The 21,128-nt window shown below is 44.6% G+C and overlaps 1 protein-coding gene and 1 long non-coding RNA gene across 9 annotated transcripts in view; one reads left to right on the forward strand and one right to left on the reverse strand.

The window, feature by feature from the left end:
- Nucleotides 1-58: 58 nt before the first annotated feature.
- On the forward strand, nt 59-21,127 carry LOC125944067 (uncharacterized). The gene is made up of 3 exons (XR_007466102.1): nt 59-146; nt 17,418-17,550; nt 19,486-21,127. It is a non-coding gene; the product is annotated as an uncharacterized LOC125944067 (long non-coding RNA).
- Nucleotides 8,104-21,128, reverse strand: part of LOC119446040 (uncharacterized) — a 58,389-nt gene continuing 45,364 nt past the window's right edge. For 6 of the 8 annotated variants that reach the window (XM_049663831.1, XM_049663834.1, XM_049663838.1 and 3 more), the window contains 5 exons: nt 17,719-17,793; nt 14,256-14,358; nt 10,961-11,034; nt 10,017-10,094; nt 8,104-8,233 (listed from right to left, as the gene is read on the reverse strand). In XM_049663831.1, coding sequence (XP_049519788.1) covers nt 8,117-8,233; nt 10,017-10,094; nt 10,961-11,034; nt 14,256-14,358; nt 17,719-17,793 — 447 coding nt within the window. In that variant the 3' untranslated portion in view covers nt 8,104-8,116. The remainder of the gene's footprint in view (nt 8,234-10,016; nt 10,095-10,960; nt 11,035-14,255; nt 14,359-17,718; nt 17,794-21,128) is intronic. The other 2 variants (XM_049663833.1, XR_007466101.1) reach the window with 2 other exon arrangements.

Raw genomic sequence — 21,128 nt, forward strand, 5'->3', positions numbered from 1 at the left:
CACTTGTGAAACAATGCAACGCTGCCAGGGCGCTTGCGTCTGGCCTGTTGGTATTAGCGGCTGGCAGTGCTTAAAGCCGCACTTACTCATTCCTATACCGGCTAGTTTACCAGGCTTGTTCATCTTGTTCATCGTGTGAGAACAAAGTGAGTCACAGGATGTTTCTTTTGTGTGTTTGTGCGTAATAAAGGGCCAGTAATGTTGGTCATACATGCAGCCATCGCCGCAATTTTACCTTAACGCGTTCTATTCTTTTTTTTTTATGGCAATAGCTCTGGAGTGTACACCATACATAAAAATGGTAGAGGGATTATAAACGAACAAAAATCCAGTATCACAGGAATACACAATACAGTGTTCGCATATGGCGTCAGTCGCGGTATAATCATGCTAATTTGACAAAAATTATTGACACCAAAAAAAAAAAAAAAAAAAAAACAGGACAATTTGCGCCCAGAGTGCCATCTCACGTTCAGACGTGATGTGTGAGCAGTGAAGCCTTCGTTCTTTGTTTCATTAACGTCATCGTTGTCATTCATATCGTTCCATCATTGTCGTTGTCGTGCCGTTCTGTCATCATTACAGCCACTGCGTTTTTGCGCGACAGTTAAAGCATTTCTTTGAATGACCCTTCTAGCGTTTGTGGGTGTGTTGGCAAACTTAAAACTCAAATTAAAGAGATAATTCATGTTCGGCCTGCGTATCCCTTTCTTCGCGCCTTCAGACGTAGCTAAATAAACGCCCCAGGAGAACTTCGTCACTATATACCGTCCATATGTTGATGGAATCATTCATGTCTACACTAGTTTCACGAAAACATTATCTAATACCCGTCTTACTTATTGTAACCACTCTTAAAATTTAAAATAATCACGTTCTTGGTTTTTACGTGCCAGAACCACGATCTGATTATGAGGCACGAAGTAGTTGGAGGCTCCGGATTAATCATGACCATCTGAGGTTTTCCACCCTGCACTCAATGCCTTGTACACAAGCATTTTGTTGCGATAAGACACTCTAGGTGCATGTCCGCCTTCAGCGTGGGCGTCGCCGTGATATTGCGCATAAAGACCAACTGCTATAGAATCAGGGCCGTGCGCCATATGCTGTGGGTGCAAGTGGAAGCGTCCGAGCACGGTAGTAGAATAGGAGAGGTGGCCAAACGAGCGCCGCAAACACGTCGCCGCGCCTCTCGAGTCTCTACAACAGTCGCCAGGTGGCGACAGGGGTTTTATGTGCTCAAAGAGGGGCATCGCGAGCTTTCGCCATGCTCTAAAGGGTGGGTTGTTATCGCAAGTTTTGTGGCTTTCAAACATCGTTTATGTTGTAATAGCCTGTAGAGGCTATCTGCGGGCCTTGTCCACAAAATTAAGTGTACCAGGCTCTATGAAGCTCAAACATTTCTAATCGGCGCGGGTAATCTCGACGAGACTGACACAGAGCGCCGATCGCATGGGACGTGCGTGTATCGTTCTGGAAGCGTGAAAATTCTTAGCCGCGAGTGTACAGCGTAAAAAATATATTTCGTTTCCACGTTATTATTGGTAGCATTGGGCATATCGGCGTAGTTAATTTATGATCGCCTGGCTGTAACTAAATTTCAGTGTTGCGCGGCCACCAATTGTTTAATTATTGTTTAGCTCCCTAAGCAGACGTCTGTAAGATAATAGGAATACAACAATTTTATTGGCAATTAACTGTGACTAAAATTACGCTTTACGCTAGAAAGTAAATACATTTTCAAGGTTGCAGTGTGCAATTAATTAAATAAATGGACCACGACGGCGCAATTGAACGCAGGAAAGTACATGAACACGAAATCTCCTACGCCTTTTGTTGCGAAGCACTAGTTCAAACAGTATTGATAGCTTGCTTAGTCTTTATTCTTGTCTTCCGCTTTTAGATTTTTCTTTCTTTTGCATACTGGCGCAACCTCATTAGCCAAAATCCTTTCCTTGTGATCTGAGCATGTAGGCGCAAACGTGTGCTTCTCAACCACATTGTCAATTGTTAGCTCGTAAGCATCCCGTTTCTCCGAGTTCTTTTGAAACTTGGCCTCTGTGGCGAACAGCAGGGAAAATTTTGATTTAGTGGGATGCACCAAGCCACCGCCAGTCTTGCAGTTCACAACTTCAGCCTCTCGTACACGGCTCGCTTATTTCACCACAATCTGTGAGGCCGCTCTTGCATGAGAGGCTGTTCAGGCGCCTGCGCCAGTAGCGTCAGATGGCAAGTGCCTACGAAATGTTGGTGTGAGGCACTACAACGCGAAGCTTTTTCTCAAAATTCAGAAACGTAAAAATACAGTTTGAATACTCGCGACGCCCGCCTGCTACGTACTTTCCAAGTACGGCGGCACGGCGAAACGAGCCCAGACTACCCCTGCTGCCACCTTACGCAAAGCGGCGGCAACTCGAGAGCCGTAGCGTAATGCGTGGCGCATTGCCGAATCGGCGCCGTTTGGCCACCTCTCCTATTCTACCACCGCGCGGTCCGAGCGTGAGGCCGAGGATGGTGGCTCAATCTCGCGTGCGCAAGCGCGGAAGGCGGGGAGGGAGCGCGTCTTCCATCGCGCGAACGGCACCGGACGGCGTTCCACTCCGGCGGCGGCTGCGTATGACGTGGGTGAGCGCGGCGGGTTGCCCTATCTTCAAAGCGATCTTCGAGTGGTACAGAGTCTAGGCGCGCCAAGAACACAGCGCACTTAGTCACAAGCACACGAATGGTCGAAGCTGAATGTTTCGTGACGGTCCACAGAAGTAATTAAGCGTGTTTCTAGCGATAATAGAATTTTGCTACAAGCGATTACAAAGTACAGAACAGTTATACGTTCCAAGGCTCGCGTGCAGCAAGAACAAATATATTGGAACTGAGCACACCCGCGAGCGATTAGGGAGTAAATAATCAGATTTCACGAACTTTACAAACTTCACCGAGTCATCAACTTTTGCAAGCCGCTGCTTCAAAGTATTTGCCAAATAAACAATGAAGATTAAAACACCGTGATCCTGATTCACTTCATAAGCGTAAAGTTCGAATAGCTTGGAACACATTTTTCGCCTCGCTTTTAGAACAAGAGGCATATTCGCTGCTCGCGCTGTATGGACAAAGCTTAATGAGCTTCTAAAGCGCTTTTACATGTCCTCTGAAGCTGTGTCGAAAGCTTCGTGTCGTCCACCCACTCATCGTCTACGATATCTCGCGAAACAAAGGTTTCCTGAGCCGCACCGGGCGTCATGCACATCCATTGTAAACACGGAGGCAACGAAGGCAGCTGAGGCAAACAATGGACGCGTCACCACGCGATCAAACATGGCAGCGCCCACGGGATCGCCGCGAAAAGGGTCAATAGCCCTTACTTCGAGCACAATTTTCCCATTTTGATTCCTCACGGTTCAAACTTGTTTCCGTTCCATACTGCTTTGTCCATATTTGACTTCTTTATCTAATGTAAGTCTGATCCTCTACAAAATCAAGCGCGAATTACGAAACAACAGTCGCGCCTGTGGAGTACGTTGCGTTCTAATATTAACATTGTAGCAGCATTTTGATGTAAAACCCTATTAAAATTGGTCAGAAGGGGTCGCTTGCTAAAATCGCATGTAACGAGAACATCTTATAGTATAATTTTCTATATCTCTTTAACGGTACCATCCACGTGCCTTACTTTGGTGTCGTTGCTTAGAGAACAAAAAGCCATTACTCGATATTGCATGTGTCGCCTGCGCAGATGGCGGCGTTCTTGTACAATGCATGACGCAATCGCCGCTAAATGTATTCTTGCACACGGCGTTCAACGATGCGTAGCTCGGCGGTACTTCGTCCATCCGGAGCATAAATGGTCCCGTTTCCGAGAGCTCACTACACCATAGCAGGACTAATTTACCAAACTCAAACTGGTGCCCATAAGGCCTATACAAGTGTGTATTTTGTTGCAGCAATTTCCTGCTTGCTATGATATGGCCCCTTTGCGTTCGACATGTAAGGTCCAGAAGTTATGCGAAGAGACTCGGGCGTAAAGGCAGAGAGACATCCAGAGCGTTTGCTCGTGGTAGAACACGCTCGTTTTCATAGGGAACGCTTGCACAGAAGATTGAAGCAATTGCAGGAACCCCAACCATTTACGAGGCTCAAGAGGCGCAGGTCAGCCTCGGGCGCCACGATTACCGGGGTCATTTCTTCGCTTTGGTGCGCGAACACCATCTGCAAGTCAAACGGCCCAACTAGGAATAGAGAGCGAGAACAATTGCAATATGAGACTATAAGACTCCCGCTAGCTGTAACATAGGTTGGGCGTGTAGCTGTATGTAGTTTTGTAATGGGTTCGTAAATGTAAGCTCTATTGGCTACGTCATTTCTGTACCCTCGGCAGCACGCACAAGACGCCTCACGTACCCCACTGATACAGCCTATGCGATTTGTATTAAAAATGAGAAAGCCTTATATAACTCATCTCTCAGTACGGCCTTCAATATCATTGAGCGCAAAGCGCGTCGTCGACGAGAAACCGTACAGGCGAGTTAAAGGCAGTTAGAGTGGACCAAAGCGTGACTATAGGTATGAGTGGACGACTAAGCGAACTAGGCATGATGACAGAGCGAATTAAGAAGGGTCACAAAGTGAATTGAGAGGAATCGAAGCCAATAAAGATGAATCAAGCTGAATTAAGAGTAATCAAAGAGAAATAAAAGTAATAAAAGTGAATTAAGATGGTAGGTTAGGTGAATTAAGAAGAATGACAAAGCGAATGAAGAGGAATCAAGTCATATTAAGCGGTATGAAAGCTAATTAAGAGGAATCAAGTCAAATTAAGAGGTATCAAAGCGAATTAAAAGGAACCAAGTCAAATTAAGAGGTATCAAAGCGAACTAAAAGTAATCAACGAAAATTATGATTGATGACTAGGTGAATTAAGAGGAATTCAAGCGAATTAAGCTGATGTACCAGCCCATTCAAATGGCCCTGAACCACTTCTCGGGCTTGGTGAAATAAAATAGTCTGTGGGTAGCGTACGCTGCTGCGAATACTTCAGCCAAGTTTCGCTGTCGTACGCGGTGCGTGGAGCTCGCAAGTGGAGCGCAAAGTCACCTTTCTCTCAAACGCTCTCTTTTCAAACAGAAGCCTGCCCCTCACTCTCTACTGGACGCTTTATTTTGTAATAAAGCGGATTCCCATACACGGCTGCCATTGGTAGCTGCGGGCGGCACACCGCGGCCGCCGCGAGGTGCCGCCACTGGCTAAATGCACCGCGGCTCGCTGAGGACAACCGTGTTTTGCTGATGTTTAGTGCGTCGTAGGCACTCAAATCGGAAGTCGTGTAGTCTACGTTAACATCCAAAATGAAATTTGAAGTGCGCGCCATGATGACATTTAGAAGACGGAGTGTTCTGGCCACGCCCCACTCCGCCGTAGCCTTCGCAGTGCAAGGCATTGAAGAAGGAACGGGAGCACAGCCGTGGTTTGATTGCCAATAACTCCGCTTCTGCTGAAAGCATTAAAGTACGTTTTGCGCCAAAGTATTTCTGAAATCACAGTCAGCCAAGAATCGCCAGTAATCCTCTAGAGTATGTAAAGCAGTACGTTTATCTAGCTCAATTACTCACACGGGACCCTGATCATGTGAAGGAAACTTACACAAGAATAAAAGTGGGTTGGAGTGCATACGGCAGACATTGCCAAACCCTGACTGGGAGCTTACCACAGTCGTTGAAAAGAAAAGTGTACAACCATTGCATTGTACCGGTGCTAACATATGGGGCAGAAACTTGGAGGTTAACAAAGAGGCTCGAGAACAAGTTAAGGACCGCACAAAGAGCGATGGAACGAAAAATGTTAGCCTAACGTTAAGAGACAGTAAGAGAGCGGTGTGGATCAGAGAGCAAACGGGGATATCCGATATTCTAGTTGACATTAGGAGGGAAAATGGAGCTGAGCAGGCCATGTAATGCGTAGGATGGATAACCGGTGGACCATTAGAGTTACAGAATGGATACCATGAGAATGGAAGCGCAGTCGAGGACGGCAGAAAACTAGGTGGGGTGATGAAGTTAAGAAATTTGCAGGCGCAAGTTGGAATCAGCCAGCGCAAAACAGGGGTAATTGGAGATCGCAGGGAGAGAGCCTTCGTCCTGCAGTGGACATAAATATAGGCTGCTGCTGCTATTAATGATTATGATTTCTGAAATAGCCTATTTTCACTTCAAATGCTTTTCTCCACTTCTATAAAAAGGGGTTCGGGCCCCCTTTAGAGAGATGGCTCAGCGATTAAAGTGGATGACGCACAAAAAATAAGTGGATGAATCAGCGCTTTAAGAGGGGAGACTAAGCGAATTGAGGTAATGATTAAGCGATTGAAGTGGATGACTCAGCAAAAAAAATCTACGTCATGTGTCTGTCGTTAATGCATCGGCACTTGCGCTTTCGCCTTCAAGTCGTCTTAGGGATAACATAAGAGAGCGTGCGAATTTTTGTTAAATGCATGTAAGGAGACGTCGGAACTTCGTAAAGCCGCCGGCTGCCCCTCTGTTCCGACGCGTAATAAAAAAGAAACAAGTTGCAAGTACCAATGACAAAGTGATACAAAAGCACTCGAGTGTAATTTGGGACTTGTAGGTCACACGTCGTAACAAGGCTAGGAGGCGCAAACTTAAATTCAACGCAGTCAGTGTGGAAAAAAAATCGCCGTTTCGCCCGAAAGGCTCATTCTGCGGTTTTACGTGCCAAAACAACGATATGATTATGAGGCAAACCGTAGTCGGGGTCCCCGGATACATACTAACCACCTGGGGCTCTTGACCATGCGCCCAATACACGGTACATGGGCGCTTTTGCATTTATCCCCGATAGAAATGCGGCCCGCCGCAGCCGGGATTTCATCCCGCGTAGAAAAGGAGATACACACTAACCTGCCCGATCGCCCCCTCCCATATAGCGCACGCACATCTTCGCGCTGCCCCCTTCCCCCTGCTGGCATGGGAAGACGGCCCAACACCCTCCTAGCCTCCCTCCCTTGTGCGCGCGAGAATATGCCGCCGCATCAAGCCACCACCCTTCTTGTCTCACCCTCGCAACTTTCCACTCGCACTTAAAGCGTACGGCGCCCGGCCACAGTGTTATCGCACTTGGACTTAATAGAGAGGATTAGCTTGTCCGGTAATCGGGTAAACGCGGGCGGACCGGGCGTTGGGGCGGAGGGGTTAACGTGAGCGGCCTGTATGGTGCTGTCACCTGGTGGCACAGAGCTCAAACAGACAACAACAGCTAATATTGCAGTAACCAAGTGTATTCTACTTCGCTGCTGATGTAAATTTTCGGCCGTGGCGTAATCACAAAAACAGCTAATATTGCATAACCAAGTTAGTTAAGTTGGGTTTATTGGCGCAAAAGCGACTTAGGCTTTGCTGCGCATGACACAGGATGTTTAAAATTAAATGGTAGAGCAGTAACCAAGTGTATTATACTACGCTGCTGGTGTAAATTTTCGGCAGTGGCGTAATCGTGTTGGTGCCGAAAATTTACACCAGCAGCGAAGTAGAATACACTTGGTTGGTCGCATTCAGTCAGCTAAGGCGTTGCGCTGCTGAGCACGAGGTTGCGGGATCGAATCCCGGCCGCGGAGGCCGCATTTAGATGGAGGCGAAATGCAAAAACGCCCGTGTGCGTGCGTTGTAGTGCACGTTAAAGAACCCCAGGTGGTCAAAATTAATCCGGAGCCTTTCACTACGGCAGTGCCTCATAATCAGAACTGGTTTTGGCACTGTAAAACACCAGAAAGAAGAAGAATACACTTGGTCACTGCGATATTAGCTGTTTTTGTTTGGCTTTGGGGCGTATAGCTCTTGCTAAGTAGCCGCTTCGTTATATTAACTGAATGCGATGTCTCAAACGTTTTTTTTTTGTCGTTTTTTTATTGCACCCTTGCCGTAATACTTTGCCACTAATGCCACTATTGCCGTAATAACTTTATTAAAGCGTACATCTTTGTAAATATGTTCGGCTACACGCTTAAGATGACTGACAGCAGTCAGTCAGCGATGATTTCTGCAAAATTAGTTTTCTTACCGCCTATGTAGGCACAAGAAAGGCGATGCATGTATGCAATACAAAAAGGTAAAAATTATAGTTTAATGTCCCAACTGTTTTTGGTTCTGAGGCATTTCCCAGAAAAGCACTCGCCGATAGTGTACGTCTTCTTCGCTGGTCCTACCAGCTTTTCCTCGCGCGTGTATTGCAGCTGTAAGAAAAAAGGATGGTACATTGGAAACCAAACTGCAGAAGGCACTATCTACAGAGTTCTCAATTTAACCTTAAACAAATCAACTTTCAAAACTACCGCAATAGCCTGACTCGGCTACCACATTCTAGACCAGAGTCTCGAATTTGGCAGCCTTGATGCAACTAAGTAACTTACGAGTGTTTAGTAGCCCCGTGCCTGCTCTTCTAAGTTCACGTGTTACGTAACGCCATCGCGCAAAAAAAAAGGTGTTTCACATCCAGCCGCCATGGCTCTGAGTGGCGCTGGCTAACACACCCAGGGCTAGATCTAGTCCACATAAATACCCAAGTTATAGGATCGATTTGTGTACGTCGCTGCAGCGTAATTGGTGGTGCATCACACGCGTTACGCGAAGGTTGTGGGTTCGGTCCCCACCGGCGACAAGTTGTCTTTCCGCCCACTTTCATTTATCTTTTCTTCATGATTTCCTACATTTCAATTTGAACCACAGCTAATTACGTCTATGCTTTCCTTGACTTTGTGCAACCGTCAGTTGCACTATACGCTCGTCGAGGAGGCAGGACGTGTGTCGAGTGAGCTCCTTAACTACACTTTGCAATCTGGTGAACGTGGTTTAAATCATGGACCCGGGACCTCAAAGATGTGCGACGTCATGCTAACACATTCCTCTCGCATTTACCGCTGAACCACAGCTGAGATATTTTTTCTAGCACTAGGTGGGTTCCCTGCGAAGTTACGTGAACAAACAAGCATATCATATCCCATTCTGCAAGGAAAATAAATTACCTTGCTTAGACTGAACATGAACTGTGCTTAAAAGGACATTAAAGGAAAATGTTAGGTTAAGTTAATAGGATAGCTTAACTGTCAAGCAGTCTGTCGTCTGTTTTGTGGGCGCCAATGTGTGACATTTCTTTTTTTTTTCGCGTAATAAACTGCCACTGAACGTCCTGCTGCAGCACCTCAATTTGTATCGCCCACGCCAGTACTGGGGCCATGACGTAATCTCTACGTCACAACCTCTGCCGCTGTCTGTGATTCAGCCTATCTTAACTATCATCGGCGGCGTTCCTCGAACCGCACGCGCCTCGTCTCGCTCGCTGTGCGCAGTGCGGGCGCTCTCTTCTCCTGCAGACCACCCTTCGCTTACAAACATCTCGTCACCGTCTCCCGGCTAGCGAGTGGTGCCAGCCACCCGGTGCCCTGACTTCACGCCGCGCGTCACACAAGGGAGATACCATGCCCCACAACCGGTGGCGCTGTCTAATTCTCCATTTTCGTCATTTTCTCGCTTACAAAGGTTCTGTTGGGGCCGCGAATGCCGAATTCATTTTTTTTTTTCGTTGAACAACTTGGCTCACGTCAGCTGGGATACTGGGATACGTCAGCTGAGCAATATATACTATTGAACTGCTCGTAAGAACAAGCACCTACCAATCGTGACGTTCTACATAGTATCCAAGGTAAATGTGCAATGACAAGTAGTTCACACAAACAAATGGGTTTGCGAATTCGGCCCCAAAGCAATATAAACGGCCGTTGAATTACATTTATATCGCCAGACTGCGTTCGCACATTGCGGCAGAATCTGTGTACACAGACATGAAAATTCTGCCTAATTTCTTTCGTCAGTGCTCTACATCTTGTCGCGATAACCACAAAGCAGTAGCTTCCACTGGGAATGTACGCAAGGCTTTGTTTGTAGAGCACTTAATGGTGCTTCATTCCACACAGCACCGGCAAAAATAATAAAGGCGTTATTTGGTTTACGTTCACTTACGAGGCATAGTGTACCATTGCGACGATGTTCTGTCTCAAAACGCCTGCACGTAGCCGTACAAGAAGCTCCCACAATAAGCTGAAAGTAATAAAATTCGTGGTGTTATATTGTTTTTGCAGTTTACTACTACAAGCGTTTACCATGCAAGTCATTGCCGGCTACTAATGGGCCGTTCGACATTTTGTAGAAGTTGAAACGTTGTCGTCGTAACGATTAAAATAATAGCCAAGTGGAGCACCTGCAAACTATTTTTCAAAATGGTTGTGGGAAGTGGAATGAAGCCTGTTTGTGATAGTATATAATAATATGCAAAATGTTACCATTTTTTTTCGAAAGTTCGCCCAACGGCATAAACCGTTAAATATAACCAAAATGCTACCATTAAAATTATCTGTATTCAAATTTGCTAGAAGCTGATGAAATCACGACTGGATTTCCCATGAAACTAGTTCTACAAGAAGCATTTGTGTAAGCTCTGACATAAGGAATGACCCAGAAACAAAATGCTGACGTGTAACTTAACGTATCCTTAAGCAGGGCTTGTGGTTTGACCACTGCATGAATCTTACTGGATCGGGTTGATTTTGTCACTGCTATTGGGCTCGTCATCCTCTTCCAAGAACACTTTGAGACTTGGCTACTAGATATCATGCGCAGGGGCCACTGTGCAACCCTTTGCGCTCGAAAACTCCGTCAGTTAATCAATAAAAAGTTACTGATATTTTAACGCTTTTCCTGTCAGTTCCTCGCAATTGCCTTCGTTCGCGCGAACTGTCTGAATGTGAGCCTTGATAATGTGTTGCTCTATCTCTCTCGAACTCTCTGCTATCTGATATGACCAGTCAGAAATTTCTTCGTCATTGCAGCTGTTTTTCGCGCATTATGAATTAAAGTCACTGACATCGAAAAAAATTCCACGTGCGTTGGAACATGTATGAACAAACCTCCGCAGAAACTTGCACGTTGCCTATTTTGCACTCTTTCTTCTGAAACTGGTATGGTACTGGTCGGTCAGGCGCTGTAACAAAAAAGAAAACGGTAACTACCTAGCACTCCGACGTTGAAAAATAACTGGGAAGAACTGGACATGAAAAAGCAGATACGATGGGTCTCTCCGTCATCTCTGCTATAGCATGTTTCAGTTTCTTTTGTATATGCATTATTTTAAACGCTGAGATGCACGAACAACATAAAAGTGTCAGCGCTATTACGGGACAAAATATTTTAAGAAGAAATCACGCTCTTTATTTTATCGCACATCCAGAGGTAAACTGATGACTGCAAGACGTGTGCGGATGTTCCTTCTTGCTGGTTAGTGCTCTTTATCTTTGCACTTGGTGTTTGTGATAAGCAAAGTATAGGCTATTGCCCTTCGCGAGTGTTACGATTACTAAATGCGAACATTAACTAAAATTTGAACTTTATTATAAAAACCACGAGCAAGAATAGATGATTTCTCCTGCTGATCAAGTAAATTATACATTGAGAGTTTGGAATATGTGGATGTCCTTGTTCACAAAAAAACTAGAAAAAAGAAACACAAACACAGGAAGGAGCCGCCTGTTTCCCGCTAATGCCTCCTCGTTTGTGACCGCGTCTCTAGATTGAGTTGACGATAGCTCTAGGCGCAATTTATGGTAACCTAGAGACCGTGCGGTCCCATACACGAGAAAGTGCTACTGCCTTCCTGTGTTTGAATGCAGTTAGTTTGTGGTCACTTAGATCAGGCTCACTGAACCGCCACGGTGGCTGAGTGGGTAAGATGCAGAGAGGTCGGAGATTATTTACACTGGTGTTTGAGACCAGAGAAGTTCTCCATCAAGCCCTCATGAGCGGACATGACAGCATCTTTCAATGGCTTCCGGGGCACTGTGGCATCGTCGGTAATGACCTTGCTGATGATGCCGCTCGGTCAGCCCATAAGGAAACCCTGACAGTTCCTACACCCTTATCAAGGACAGACGCTGCGAGGGGTCTTCGTTTACTCGCTCAAACCGAGACAGAAACTGCATGGAGCACCCCGATTTTCTCGAACTGTCGTCTCCACCGGCTGGATCCTACACTGAGGCTGCAGATTCCATCGAACTTCTCCCGCCGTGATGCAACTTTACCTTGCCGCCTCTGGTTAGGGGTGGCTTTTACGAGAGCCGGCTTATTCAGCATAGTATGGCCGATGGCAGCTTTTACGAAAGCGTACTCATTCCTTCTGGGCATGTCCGACACACTAATCTGTGACTCGTGCAACTGTGAGGAGACGGTGGAACACGTGTTGTGTTTTTGTCATCTCTATAAGATCAAACGCGACATTCTCCGGAGTGTGTTAAACCGATTAGACAGCAGACCGTTTCAGAGACAAAGACTCTTGGACCGTGGCCCCCACGCGTCGCAGGCTTACAAAGCGACGCGGGCATTGTTACAGTTCATGAAGTCGACTGGCCTCAGTGACCGATTGTGAAGTGTTGGACAACCGCACGTGTTCATACTGAGAGTAATTTTTTCCCTCTCTCTCCTTTCTTTTCATCTCATTAAACCCCTTCCCCTGTGTAGGGTAGCAAACCGGACGTGCGTCTGGTTAACCTCCCTGCCTTTCCTTTCTTCTTTCTCCTCCTCCTCCTGCACCGAATACCACACTACGACATCTTGGTGAGCTATTGGTATATTACAGTGAGCTTGATTCACTATACTTATAAACAGATAACTAACAGGGAAGTACGGACAGGACAAGCACAAACTAGCAATCATTCCGACACTTGAACTTTTCTATTACAAGTATCTTCCGTTGCATAGTGCCTTTATTAACTCTGTTTTATTTTTATTCATTTTTAACGTTACTGGTTACATCGTCTTCAAACTGCGACATCCACAGGCTGTTACGCCATGGTGTGGCGTGTTCGTGCTAAGGAAAGTTCGTGATATTATTTTTTTAAGTAAAAGCCTCATTCCTTTGGAGCTACTGTGCCTGTTTAGTCACTTGAGCCTGTATACAGTGCACTTGAAACATGTTTTCTCAGATATCAATGGCAGAGTTGTGGGAGTAAGCTCGCATATAAAATTGCTGAATTGTACTGATCTCTAACAGCGAGAACCCTAGCTGACTGCCCGACTTCAAATGATGATCTATCCGACGTCGAGCTGCGGGGTTCACCAAGTTCCAATGGGGGGGGGTTCCTCAACCAGACGTCACATTTCCTCAACCATAGTCCAGAAAAGCACGATGGAAAGAAATGAAGCTGCAATATTTGGTGACGCGCAAGTGCACCAGAAGATTGCTAGTTCGCGCTCGTCATGTCTGTATTTTCTTGTGTGGTCTGTGTTTATGTGCATGATCAGTAATTCCAACAGGACTTCACTTCACTGTTCTTCCGGGGTGTTTCCAGTTAGGGTGATATATCGTGGTCATGTGATTTATTTGCCTTCTTTTTTTGCAAATTAACAATAGTGTAAATTACCCCAGCATAATTGGTTTCACGTGCTCTCGTCATGCCGTAAAGGCAACGATCATGCATAACAGACATGCAAATCTGTCAATTATTTTGGTTTAATTGGCCGGCAGCGATGGCAAGCTGCGCCTTGATGGCTATTTGTATTGATGGCGCCTTGATGGCTATTTGTAGCTTCAGTATCATTCGACGTTTCCTATACATATAGTAAAAAGTTAAACTTAAGGTATGTATTTACATTCTTTCACGTAGCCTAAGAAAAACACTAATATTACTGAATTTTTATCCTCACGGCAAACAATTTATGATCGCAATGGGTGCAAATGTACATCTGCAGACGCACTAATTTGTTATATTTCCATTTATATGGCCCATCTGTACGGTTTTCATACTGCTGCACATTCTTGTGGTCACCGTCGTCGGTAAAACCCGCTTAGTAGTTGTAAAAATGAGTATAGCGTGCTTGTTTCTTTTAGTGCATTTCTTTTTTTAATTATGAGGTCTTACGTGCCAAAACCACGATCTGATTAAGAGGCACGCCGTAGTGGGGGACTCCGGAAATTTGGACCACCTGGGGTTCTTTAACGTGCACCTAAATCTAAGTACACGGGTGTTTTCGCATTTCGCCCCCATCGAAATGCGGCCGCCGTGGCCGGGATTCTATCCCGTGACCTCGTGTTTAGCAGCCCAACACCAGAGCCACTGAGCAACCACGGCGGGTTAATGCATTTCAACGTTATAAGAAAGAAACTTGAGCCTTATACGCGTGTGACTTAGTCGCAGAACAAGTATTGCTCACGGAAAGCATGAAAGCAGGTCTTACGTCGGGCTACACATTGGCCTTTTGTGCACACTCCGACTTCCAGCAGCTTCATGCCGGTCCAGCTTACGGCCCGTCTAAACTGAAAAGCCGAAAACAAGGGGACCATAAAGAGAGATGTCAACGTCTGCGGCGCTGCCCGTAAGCGGAATAAAGAGGAAACAGGTAGAAAGAGCACGAACTCGCCAAACATTTAAAGCAAAGCTTTCGTCGCGAACCTTGCCGGGCTTTCCTGACTGCTGCTGCTGGGAGGTGCTTCCTAGCTTGCCGATTAACTCAGACTTTACAGAAATTGAATTGCGCAAGCGATGGTGGGATTTAACCTCGGTCCCTCAGCAAAGTAGACCGATGCTTTATCCATTAGGATACAATCGCTTCTGTGTTTCGTTTTATTTCATGGTGTTTATTACAGATATAAAATGCACGTCCATAAGTTACATCATAATGACCATAACAGTCATAGTCTCGTGTACAAGCACAAAACAAACACTTCACCTTACAATTAATCAAGTAGAACATTTCTCTAAAGACTAAAAGGGAGGCGAAAGGATACCGATCATGAACAATCGATACCAGTGCGCTTGGAAATATCTTTGATAATGAATTTGTCTCAGCTGTGAAGTCATTTGAATGAAATGTAACTGCGAAGATCCAATCGGTTCTGCATTCTGATCTAACATAGGAGTTTACCATAGCCGCCCAATTGCCGCGCGACTGGCCGCTCGAGGCACTTTGCGTGTATTCGCGGGCTTCATTCACGCTCGGAAAAGCACTTTTATGTAGCACGTACTGAGCAACAGAAAGCTGCATCGGGACTTTTTTTCATTTTGCTCCAGAATTATCTCATTTAAACTTTTCATCTAATTATAATATTTGATTGGTTCATTAACTAAAACTAATTACGTAATTAGGTGGAATGCAAAAAATAATCTCAGTATTTCCAAGCGACGGGAAACAACGTTACCTTGCTTCTGTCCAGCTACCTGGCATTTGCATATTTTTAAATCTTGGTGCATGATAGTTGGCACACCCTGTACAATGAAATTGAAGTAACGTTCGTACATGTGTCACCCTTCATCTTAATATTATATGCTTCCATATGCTATAGAGTGGCGTCGTATCGCGGCTTCGGAGCATACGAATTCCTGCGTACAAAACATTGACAGAAACGCGCTAGGTGGCCCAACATCGCACTTTGATAAAGTTACCTAAGCGCCACACACGTGCAGCTCATTCCGTCGAAGGCCGGAATGCTTTTCGAGTTGTTTAGGGTGCTTTCCGGGACACTTTAAACGCTCCAAATCTACGGAGAGTGTTACAAAGTCTCAATCAGAGTCAGCTCGAGGATAAGTACGACGGCTCTTACACGTCCCAGTCTCGACTCAGGTCGCCTGTCGAGTGTGCTGCACTGCGCGCACTTGAAAAATGGCATGCCTCGACGCTCCTATTGGTGGGTTCTCCAGCATCACCGAACCATTTCCGGCATTTTTTAAATACTGCTTTATGCAAATGAAGTTCGGTCATAGCCAGGAATAGTTGCTGCCGTCACGCTTTTGAGAGGTTCAGTCCCCAAGTACAACTTTGTTTTTTCGTCGGTGCTGAAAGTGTGCTCAGGGCAAGGTGATTACCATGTTGCCCTCTCCTTGCATTTATTTATTTATTTATTTATTTATTTATTTATTTATTTATTTATTTATTTATTTATTTATTTATTTATTTATTTATTTATTATTTATTTATTTATTTATTTATTTATTTATTTATTTATTTATTTATTTATTTATTTCACATTACTTTACCCTTAGTGTGTGAACGTTACAGAGGGAAGGGGTATATTACAAAGGGAACATTCGAAAGATACACTATAAGTGTTATAACGAAGATTAAAACATCAATTGTAAGCAGTTGCGCAAAAAAGAGTTGCCGGCACCGTGAACAACACGAATAACATAATCAACCATATAACGGCATAAAAGCAACAGCTAGAAAAAGGAAACAACAGGCCGAAAGAACAAATAACGTCCAAATATGTTTTGCAGTATTGCGCAAATCATTATGCACTCATAGTGCGTTACTATTTACATCGTGCTCTGCTCATTTGCGGTTGATGCTGCTTTCTCTTTATTCGTTGACAGAAACTATACTATCAGTACTTGCGAGCACGGCAGTGCTACTCGCTCCACACACTGCAGCGTAGGGACACTTGTTAGCGCTATCTTTCTTTTATTGCTTGCCGTGGTCATATTTGTGCCTCGTATACTACCAACCTACCAGGCCTTCCTAATTCAACCCTAGACCAGTGCAAAGCAACACTGTCGAGCTCGAGCTATCAAGACCAGTTATGTGGCTAGCGTAGCGGACGCAACGGTTGGTGACTGCTGCTGGACTTCTTAACTGAGGAGTCTACTCAGCGACGGGTGAAAACTCAAGACCAGCTTCGTCCACACGATTCCTTTTCCTTAAGAATTTATTAAAGGTGTAAACTACTACTACTTCAACTAAGTACGATAACTACTAGTACTACTAGTACTACTACTGCAACTACTACTACTACTATTACTCCTACTACTACTACTAGCTACATAGCACTCAATGTCGCCATTTGTCGTGCGACCATGAAACCCCTACCGCGTCTATGCTTGTAAAGATTCACGGCCGATATAACTTTTCACCTGCATGCCAGTGCGCTGCCCCCTACGCCGAACTCACCTCGAAAAGTGCGGTCGGACAATAATATGGAGCCTTAGAAATAGCGTGTCCAAGCGTTTCCTTTCATACCCAGAATACGAAACTCATTTATGCGTCTTTTGCATTCCTTTATACGCTCATCTTTTTTTTTTTGTACGCCTGGCCAATAGTAGCGTCCCCTAATTGGGGTCTCCTAATTCTACAACAGACTAATGTCATTTCTGGAGACGTTTTTTTTTTTCCTACATTGCGGAAGCACTGATCGGTCGTGGCATGCTGAGAAGTTAGATAAACTGACACTGTGTTTGTGGCTCCTATGCAAGGAGTGCTAAGAATTTAGAGAAGTTGTTAGGAAAGGACACTCTCTTTAGCAGAATTCAATCTTTTAGATACATGTGCAATAGTATTTTTTGATTGAAGCATTCTCTACAGCGTTCGCCAACTCTCCAACAGGAATGTTTGGCTGTGCGTTCAAGAAAATACTGCATGGCGACCCTAATGATAGCACATTGATTACTTGGAGCGAATATGCAAAAATAAGTATCCGTGATATTAACTGAAAGCGTTCCTACCTAGCGCACCAAAGGTGAGCAGTGCGTTTCTGCATTTCACGCTTTCTACCAGATTTCTCTTGAACAACGAAGTAATGCTTTGTTTCTACTTAAACACGTAACAAATCGACAGTCCTGTCTTACCTAATTCATAGGTGGCCGTGGCTGTTAACTAAACAACCACTCTAACTTTGCAAACTTACCGCACACAGTATTCCATCAACCAACGTCGTTGTAACTGCTCTTGTTGAACATACACATTGCTTAACGACTCCAATCTGTAGGAATAAGCAATGAATTAACATGTCATGCGCCACTTGGAACTTTCAGGAAGGCCGCAGATTTTGTATCAAGGAGATTGCAATTGATGCGTTTACTGACAAATTACAGCTTGAAACGTTTCATCCTCCTTACTTGCATGGCCGCAGCATTCATAGATAAAACGCTTATATATGGTCATAGAGCACTTTTTCAAGAGCTGAATCCATCCAAAATGTGGGCCTCTAGTTATAACCACTGTAAGCCAAATGAATTCTTGGAGATATTCATTGTCCCATGTCATTCCTCCATCGAGCCAGGTGTTTAGGCACACATTTCCTTAATAGAGTGCCCCAGAAATGTTTTTTTTTTCTTGTACCGAAGATTGCCGCCTAGACATAGGGGGATCTAGAAAGCCAGAGACATGCTCCTCCAGCAACTCTCTCCGCTTTCTCTGTCATTAAATATTTTTTTCTTGCGACAATTATATGGACACTCCAGGCGAATTTCCACCGTCGACGTCGCCGTGATGTCCCGGATAAACGCTAATAAGATCCAAATTAGTGTTTCTAGCTTCGCTCGCTTACATTGGCAACAGTGGCCTAATCCACACTCCAAAGTATGCGTTCGGGTTCACACAATGCTTTATTAAGGGCTCGAAAAGTGTTGCATACAGCACTCTATCGCGATTACAACAAGCACGTATTCCAAATAAAATTGTTTTTTTTTCTATGTTCGTGTTTCAGTTTATGCTGATAGTGCACATATACATAGATAGCACAGTCACCTAGGTACCATGTAGTTTGTAAAAGAGCGAACAAAGAACAATCAAATACCCCGAAAAGATTATTGTAAACGAAGGCATTGCCTAATAATACGTCCACCAGAAAAAAAATGTTTGAATACAGCACTTTGTAACAATTATAACGAAAAAGAACACGATAGGGGATTGTATTTGGCCTTTACATGACAACTTTACACTTCACCAATTTAAACATTTCTTTTACAAACCTATTCTTTCTTATCTTGTAGCAATAATGCCACAACATTCTTTTTTTTTTTCAAAATAGGAGAAAGTAACACCTTCTCATTTAGTGGTAGCGAGATTTTCATACCTGCTTCTATAGACAAAAAAGGACATTGCCACACTTGGACATTACAATGCAACAATGCCACCTTTAGACGTAACAATTTCTGGAGGTCAAGCATTTACCGAAGATATCACCATGGTTCATGTACGGTTGGTAACATTCCGTGGCCTGGTAACAGGCCACGGGAACCAGTCCTCAGCTACTAATGCAAACGCCGCACCAGACCGCAGTTAAATGAGCCATGCGATTATGAATCTGGAGTATATAGTGTAGAAGAAAGCTGAGACGATACAAAATTGTACGTCCGTATTTTAAAAGCCACGACGTTAGGACAATAATGTAACATTAAAAAATTGTATTGCTCTATAGTCGCTACTGACAAGACGGAAAACAAGTGCATGCCGGGGAATCGTTCAGAAGAATATACTTATCAGGATATTTCAATGCAACTGACTGTTTATAAATTAAAAGGGACCATGGCTAAAAGAAAGGGCTGATTGTAAGACGCTCATTTTATTTAAAGTTACGTCTCGTTAATAGAACTTGAGGTTGCCAGACATAATAGTGTAGGCCTGCACAACCTAATAATTCCTTTTGCACGATTCTATTCTTTCCTTATAGCATCCACCGTTCACGGCCAGCTGACCTCGATGATAACACTTGCGGAGAGCCACTCGGACCACTAATAGAATGGCTACAGAAATTAGGATTGTTGTTTTGTGTGTTTATGCACTCATTCAAATATATTCTATTGATGTTCTTCTCGTATCCACTATTTGCATCGATGCAAGGCATACTAGGGAGACCCAGAAGTAAAGAAATGTTTTTTTTTTTTTTTTGGAAGGGGAAGGTGTGTGTATACCGACGAGTACCACTGTAGGCACGCCTATTACCCTATAGTCTTTATCACTCGACCAAGTAGCCTCCTTGTGTGAAATTTCGCCTGCAAACTGCATTGCCTTCTTTCAAAACCTGCGTCACCGGCTACGTTGGTACGGTAAGCTCCGTCATTTTGAATTTGTATGGCAAAGTCAGAGAGTTCAGCATTTCTACCTTTAAGTGCCCTAGCGGTTGCCTGATGCAGTTTGAGTAAAACTACCTGTCTGTGAAGCTCAGGCGAGTGGCCTGTGCACCGCGACAATGCTCCACCCACCCACCACTGGCCATACAGTGCTTTCACACAAAAATGGTAGGAGAACGCTACCTAACTCTTCCTCTATAACACTTATTTTACCCCTTACGATCACCAAAAGTGAAACGATGCATTTAAGAAAAGCGTTTTCGAGATGTGGCGGAGGCAAAGGAGTTAAACGACGAAAGCATTCTGTGCCATCAGTTTGCAGCTTTCGTGGCCGATCCCCTGTAGTGTTTGGAAGCTACATTCTTGATAGTAAACACCAACAGCAGGAGTCACAGAACAGTTTTGAGCCATGGATAAATTCGTGTGAGAAGTCCATTGCGCTTCATGGAGAGTTCTATAAAGGTGCTTATGTTTTGTAAATGTTCGAAGAAATACTCAACACGCCGCGGTGACTTAGTTATATTTTGGCGTCACGCTGCCAAGCACGAGGTCGCTGGTTCGTTTCCCGGCAGCGGGGGCCGCATTTCGAATGGTGTGAAATGCAAAAATAAAAATAAATACAAATGGGAGCAAATGTTTGACTACCGAGCACTTCATGCACATATAAGAACCCTGGAAGGTGAAAATTATTCCGCAGTCTTCCATTACGGCGTGCCTCATAATCATGTCGGGCTTTTGGCGCGTAAAACCCCAGATTATTACTCATTTCATCTTTAATAAATATCCGAATTATAAAAAAAAGTATTCTCGTTATTTTTGCTCCCCCTCCCTCGCCCCCTTCTATGTATCTCGTGTGCCTTAAGAGCTCAGTTTCGCGGTGCGGACGCCGTAGCAAGACCGCTTGGAAATAAATTTCGGGATTCTTCAGCAAGCTGGAAAAGTTACAAGAAACGAGTGCCTTCGCGTGTCACTCCCACTGGTATGCCGTTTCATGCGCGGGAAATCAAGCCACCTGCGGTGTATGAGGTATCTCTTATTCCGTCTTTTTGAACGTGGTCCTATAGCCCTCCGTACTACACTAGATTTTGGAATCTGGGGAAATACATCGGACACGAGTTTAGTGCTAAAGCTGGTCAGTCATTAACACAAGTGAACTGATGGGAAGACTGCGAGGAACCAAAATAGATGTCTGACATAAAATTTTCTGTAAGCTATTGCTGAAATGTGCATTGAATATGTGCGC

This window comes from Dermacentor silvarum, chromosome 3, assembly GCF_013339745.2.
Source record: "Dermacentor silvarum isolate Dsil-2018 chromosome 3, BIME_Dsil_1.4, whole genome shotgun sequence".
NCBI classification, from domain to species: domain Eukaryota; kingdom Metazoa; phylum Arthropoda; class Arachnida; order Ixodida; family Ixodidae; genus Dermacentor; species Dermacentor silvarum.